The following is a 6,158-nucleotide window of genomic DNA, read 5'->3' on the forward strand; positions in this document are numbered from 1 at the left end:
GCAGGCGTCAGCGGGCTGGCGGCCATCAAGTGCTGCCTGGACGAGGGGCTGGAGCCCATCTGCTTCGAGCAGAGCGAAGGCATCGGGGGGCTCTGGCGCTACATGGTGAGTGGCTTTGGCTGCCTGGTTTCAGAGCTGGCTGGGGAAACCTCTGTCCTCGGGGCTGGGAGGCTGCACCCCATGTGCTTGACCCACTTGCTCTGCTCTGATGGCTGCACACGGGAGGGCTTGGCTGGTTTAGTACAGGTCCCCCGGGCCCTTACCCCGGGGACAGCTTGGCTTGCTGAGCCAAGGCCCCTCTGAACTGCCAACCCCTCTCCTTTGGGGACGGAGGAAGCCGCCAGCTTCTCCCCAGCTAAGGGGCTGCAAACCCCTTGGGGTGGCACCGAAGACATGCTCCCGCTCCCCTCAAAGCCCACGCAGACAGGGACGGCTCCGAAATGCAAGCCTTCAGGCTCTGCAAAAGTCACCCTGTGGGGCTGCCACCGGTCACCCCACCTTGGGGAGCACACACTGCTCCTCAGGGTAGCTCTCGGCATGCTTTTACGTAGTGGCCATGGACCACGGAGCCAAAAGGGAGCCTGAATGAATAATTAGAGGGTCAGACCCAGAGCCATCTGTGCCATGTGCCCACCCGCCGGCAGGCTGGGGCCAAGGGGACAGTTTGGGGTGTGATCGCAGTTGCAGGAGCAGCTCCGGGTGCCGTAGGGGAAAGGAATTGAGCCCATGTGAGTTAAAACCCGAGGCCGAGGGGGAGGGCAGAAAGCTTGTTCTGGGTGATCTGCAACATTAGATTCATCTCAAAACATGGACCACATGTGTTCTGTCTTTTCTGGGGAGGGCTCCAGCTAATCCCTCCAGAGAGTTTGGCAATACTTTTTGATACGTATAATGGAGAATTTCGGAACAGAATATCACTATCGAGGTGAAAAGTAAAAAACACTTCAGCTCCTTATCTGTTGGGTTTTTTTCTTTTATTGGAAGTTGGTAATCATTTGGGCAACCCAAATATGAATTTTCCAGCGCAGAAACCTTGCTGCATTTTTCCCAGCTCTGTCCTGGCACCAAAGCCATCAGGAAAGGGAAATGCATTACCTGTGTTTTGTGCTGTTAAGTGCCAAGTGTCAGGGCAGACATAGCAGGTGCCCCCCGATGGGGACAGGGCGATGTGTGGGGCTGGCCACTTTGGGCAGAACCGGCCTGCGGCCAGCCCAGGCCCCACTGCATGGTGGTCTTGGGGATTTTGGCAGATCCCCCATGTCCTGACCTTCTGTCAGCGGGACACTGGCTGGCTGGCACGGGCATTGCTGGGTGGTAGGCACAAACCTCCATTCACGTCCCAGGCCAGACCTGCCCTACGATTGCATAAAGCATGGGCAGCCGAGCCACTGCGTCAAAGCAAACACACCCTGCTGGGCTTCTGCCTTCGCTTGTGCAATCGCCAAGACCATGCGCACAAAGGAGCGATGTCCGAGTGCGCCAGCGGGATTTTGGAAGCTTTACAGGGAGACCAGGAGGAAGCTGGGCACTGGGAGGTCCCAAGTTACTTGTCTCCTGTGATATTTTGCATGTGTCCGTGTGCACGAGTGTAGCTGTGTCACACCTGACCTCCCGATGCTTTCTGGATGTGCAGCTTTCTGGATGTGTCCTTCCACAGCGCTCCCTTCCCCTGAGGTTTCCACTTTCCCTGGCAGATGCGCAAGTAACCGGCTCCTAAGTGCCTTGGGTGATGCAAACCCTCCTCCCGGCCTGTTAGGACACTCCTACACTCACAGGGGGTTATTTGGTCATTGCACTTGATGGCTTTGCCATTTTTCTCTCGCTCCAGCCTGAAGGTGGAGGCCAGGGGGTGATGCTATCTGGAGGAGTTGGTGCAGGGCTCCAGGACAGGCAGGGGTCATATCCCCCATAATGGGACACGTCCATGCTCCTCTCCCTCCAGGACCAGGCAGAGGAAGGCAGAGCCAGCATCTACCGCACCGTCTTCACCAACTCCTGCAAAGAGATGATGTGTTACCCTGACTTCCCCTTCCCCGACGACCACCCCAACTACATGCACAATGCCAGGCTCCAGCACTACATCTGCAAGTACGCCGAGCACTTTGACCTGCTCCGGCACATACGGTTCAAGGTAAAAAGCCTGGAGCGGAGAGGGGCAGCGAGTAGCAGGGGAACGTGGACAGGAGGGACATTGCCTCTGTGTCTGGGTCTCCCTGCCTCAGGGAAAATCCTGGGAGAAAATATTCCAGGGAAAAAACCTCCTGGTTTTGTTAAAGCAGGTCTCACCAGGTCCCCTCTTTGTGCACTCCGCAGAGCTGCCGGCATGAAATTGCAGCGGCAAACATCCCTGGGCTCCCCGGGACCTCTGAATCCCTAAACCGCTCCGCGGACACCCATGGATCTCTTTCTTTTGTTTCCTTTAAGACCCTGGTCACCAAGGTTAGAAAACGCCCAGACTTTTCTGCGACGGGGCAATGGGAGGTGGTGACCCAGAGAGATGGGAAGGAAGAGAAGGCGGTTTTTGATGCTGTTATGGTTTGCTCTGGGCATCACGTCTACCCAAAGCTCCCCCTCGACGAGTTCCCAGGTAAGCTGCGCTGGGACACAGCCGAGCAAATACCTTCCATCACAATGTTCTTCCCCGCAAAAAATGCCTTTTCAGCATTAAAAGGAGAGCAATATTTTTGGGGATAGGGGGTCCGTTCAGGAAATCAAAACCTGTTTTTTTTTTAAAAAAAAAAAAAAGGCTCAGTATCCAAACCATATCAAAGCAGGGACAATGCTAATCTTTCCCAGAAAAAAATTATTTCAGGCTGTTTCTTTTAACAGAAGATTTTTCATAAAAGGATTTTGTAAAATTTTTTTTTACATTTTACCATGATTTCTGATGCAAATACCATGCGCATTACCCAACAGCCTTTGCTTCTCTGTGTACAGGCATATTATTGGGAAAAAATTTCTTTCTGGCAAGAAATACTTGGTGCTGGGGGTCTGGAGGTGCTTGGAGGACATGGGCTTGAGGCACCAACTGGTCAGGAAAACTCCCATCAGGTCCTTTGCCGTCTTCTGTTTCAAAAATGAAAGCTGCTTCCCTGTCATTCACTACCGCAAGGGTGTAAAGCCATGCGGAGGGGATGGAGTGTGGCTGTCCAGGACCTTGGGGCGATGTTGGGGTTACAATAGTATGCTTTTGGGGTACAGAAATACTGCGTAAGGTATCCTGTGTTTGCACAGTATTTCTTTTTAAATATTGAATGAAGCCAGAGACAAATCCCATCCCATCCCAAACTACGGGTTTGCAGCATCCCTTTGTGTACAGGAGACATCTTCTACTGTGAGAAACACTCAGACGGATGCTCCAGCAGCATCTGCGGGAAGGGAAGATCCCAAGGCCAGCACAGCCTCCCCTTTTCATTCCTGGGGTGAATTATGACCCCTTCTGTTCTCCTCCCCAGGAATACAGAAGTTTAAAGGCTGCTACTTCCACAGCCGAGAGTACAAGGAGCCGGAGAAGTTCAGAGGGAAGAAGGTCCTGGTGATAGGCTTGGGCAACTCCGGCTGTGACATTGCCGTGGAGCTCAGCACAGTGGCGTCACAGGTACGGGGACCTACACCAGAGCCACTGGGGAACGGTGGGGGTGGTCCTTATATGCTTGAGCACATGCCACCACCTCTGTGAGACAGCCATCATGGGGACAGCTCACCCCTTCCTGGCTGTCCCCCCAGGTCTACCTGAGTTCCCGAAGTGGATCCTGGGTGATGAGTCGCATCTGGGACAACGGCTACCCCTGGGACATGCTGGTCATCACTCGTTTCCAGACCTGGCTGGAGAGCATCCTCCCCAGGGCGCTCAGCGACTGGCTGTATGTGAGACGCATGAACCGGTTCTTCAAGCACGAGAACTTCGGCCTCATGCCACTGAACAGGTACGCACGGGGCCATCCACCCCCAAACTCCCCAGGGGTGCCGATTCTGGACAAGGCTGGACTGTGCCTATCCTGGGCCACCAGCAGAAGCCACCTCTGTGACAGCCCCACCACATTTGCCCTTGCAGAACTTCCCGCAAGGAGCCAGTGTTCAATGACGACCTCCCAAGCCGCATCGCTTGTGGCGTGGTGGTGATGAAGCCGAATGTGAAGGAATTTAGAGAGACGTCCGTCTTGTTCCAAGATGGGACTGTGCAGGATGACGTTGATGTGGTCGTCTTCGCCACTGGTTACAGCTACTCCTACCCTTTCATGGAGGATGATTCCATCATCAAAAGCAGGGACAATCAGGTCACGCTCTACAAAGGCATCCTCCCTCCTCAGCTCAAGAAGCCAACCATGGCAGTCATTGGGCTGGTCCAGTCCCTTGGACCCACCATCCCAACAGTGGACCTTCAGTGCCGCTGGGCAGTCAAGGTGTTTCAGGGTAGGTGGATGGACATGTGCTGGGCGAAGGTCTATTTTCGGTTAATGGGAAGCAGCATTTCCCAGCAGCAATGGGCAGGCTCAAACTGAAAATCAGGGCAGTGCCCGAGTGCTGCGGAACACAACCGGGTTTGGTCAGAAATATCAATAATCGGTTCTCCATGTGACGGGGTGCTTTTCATTGTGGGAGCAGGTCACTTTTCAGCTCACTGCAGATATCAATGAAGTCCCTGCGGTGGGACTGAAGAGCCTCTTGGGCATCACCGTACACCTTTAAGGACAGGGGAGCCAGTGTCAGATCCCCAACACCTAAGCTTGACCCAAGCCCAGTTCTTGACACCAAAGGGAAGAGAGGCACTCAAAGGCTCGGTTGATCCCTGCAAACCCCATCTGCTGCAGGAGGCATCTCCTGGCCATCACTTCCCTTTGCCGATGTTCTTCCTGCTCTTTTCAGGACAGGTCACGCTCCCCCCAGTCACTGAGATGATGGATGACATTGATGAGAAGATGGGGAAGAAGCTCAAGTGGTAAGTTCAGCTCATGGGACTCCTGTGCTGGCAGAAGAGCCCTGACATCGTCTCAGCCCTAAGTGGGCTGGATACAGGCACTGTGGAGGCCTGAAACAGGCAAATTTGGGTGGAAAATTTGTGATGGAAAGATTTCCTGTCTGAAAAGGCCCGTTTGCCATCACTGAGCATTATCAGGCTGAAAAAGCATTTCTCATTCACACACAATCAGGGTGAGGCCCCAGCAGAAATAGAACATTTCCATCATTATTCTTCAAGTGACACTATTTTGTTTCATGAAGTCCATGGAAGTGCCTTACTCTCCCCCCTCTCTGAGTGTATCTGATATTATAGTGAAGCAATACTTTAAAAATACGAATATAACCAGTGAAAGCTGAACCTGGCCCAAGCAATGTTTTCTTTTGTTTTTAGAAACGGTTGCATTGTAGGAAGTTTCAAAACGCAATAGTTTCTTGCGAGCCAGATTCTTCCACTAACAGCAGCAATGATGCATGTCCCCTGGAGCTGTGGCCCCCAGCCAGCTCCGCTCCCCAGGTTTGGTGGGGGAGAGCAGAGGACAGACTGCCTTCACTGTGCTTAAAGAAAAAAATGGAGGGTGGGGGGGGGAAAAAAAGGCGGAAACCTAAAAGCAGCCCCTCTTTTCCTGCCTTCTCTCTCCCGAAGGTACGGGAGCAGCACCACGCTGCAGACGGATTATATTACCTACATGGATGAGCTGGCCTCGGCCATCAGCGTGAAGCCCAACGTGCTGAAGCTCCTGCTGACGGACCCGCGGCTGGCCCTGGAGGTCTTCTTTGGCCCCTGCAGCCCCTACCAGTTTCGGCTGATGGGCCCGGGGAAGTGGAGCGGGGCCAGAAAGGCCATCCTCAGCCAGTGGGACCGAACGCTGCGGACCACACAGACGCGCGTCACCCCCGCCGCCTCCACCGCCTTCCCCTGCCTGGCCGTGCTGGGGGTGCTCTTCCTCCCGCTCCTCCTCCTCGCCACCCTTTACTGCTAGGGGACCCCGGAGGGACGTGGCGAGGACGGGGAGGGATGCAGGAGTATCGAGCGGTGTGCGTGCGTGGGATGCTTTCTCCCGCTGGGCAATGTGTGCTGCTGCCCTGCTCGTTACCCTGAAAATAATTCATCAAGACATCCCTAAAAAATGGCACCAGTAAACCGGGTGCAATCTCCAGGCCTGGTAAATTTGGGAGGTTTCTCAGCTGGGGCTATGAAA

The 6,158-nt window shown here is 54.1% G+C and overlaps 1 protein-coding gene across 1 annotated transcript; it reads left to right on the forward strand.

Annotated features, from left to right (window-relative positions):
- Positions 1–6: 6 nt before the first annotated feature.
- On the forward strand, positions 7–5,939 carry LOC104079515 (dimethylaniline monooxygenase [N-oxide-forming] 3-like). The gene is made up of 8 exons (XM_009581577.1): positions 7–105; positions 1,943–2,131; positions 2,425–2,587; positions 3,456–3,598; positions 3,727–3,926; positions 4,055–4,413; positions 4,867–4,939; positions 5,603–5,939. Exons 1-8 carry the CDS (start codon positions 103–105, stop codon positions 5,937–5,939), a joined length of 1,467 nt encoding a protein of 488 aa, XP_009579872.1. The 5' UTR covers positions 7–102.
- The last annotated feature ends 219 nt before the right edge of the window (positions 5,940–6,158 follow it).

This window comes from Fulmarus glacialis, unplaced genomic scaffold (assembly GCF_000690835.1).
Source record: "Fulmarus glacialis isolate BGI_N327 unplaced genomic scaffold, ASM69083v1 scaffold16877, whole genome shotgun sequence".
NCBI classification, from domain to species: Eukaryota; Metazoa; Chordata; class Aves; order Procellariiformes; family Procellariidae; genus Fulmarus; species Fulmarus glacialis.

Coding starts and splice junctions, on each gene's coding strand:
- LOC104079515 (XM_009581577.1), top strand. Junction 3,927..4,054: donor GGCCTCATGCCACTGAACAG/GTACGCACGGGG, acceptor TTGCCCTTGCAG/AACTTCCCGCAAGGAGCCAG. Junction 4,414..4,866: donor GGCAGTCAAGGTGTTTCAGG/GTAGGTGGATGG, acceptor TGCTCTTTTCAG/GACAGGTCACGCTCCCCCCA.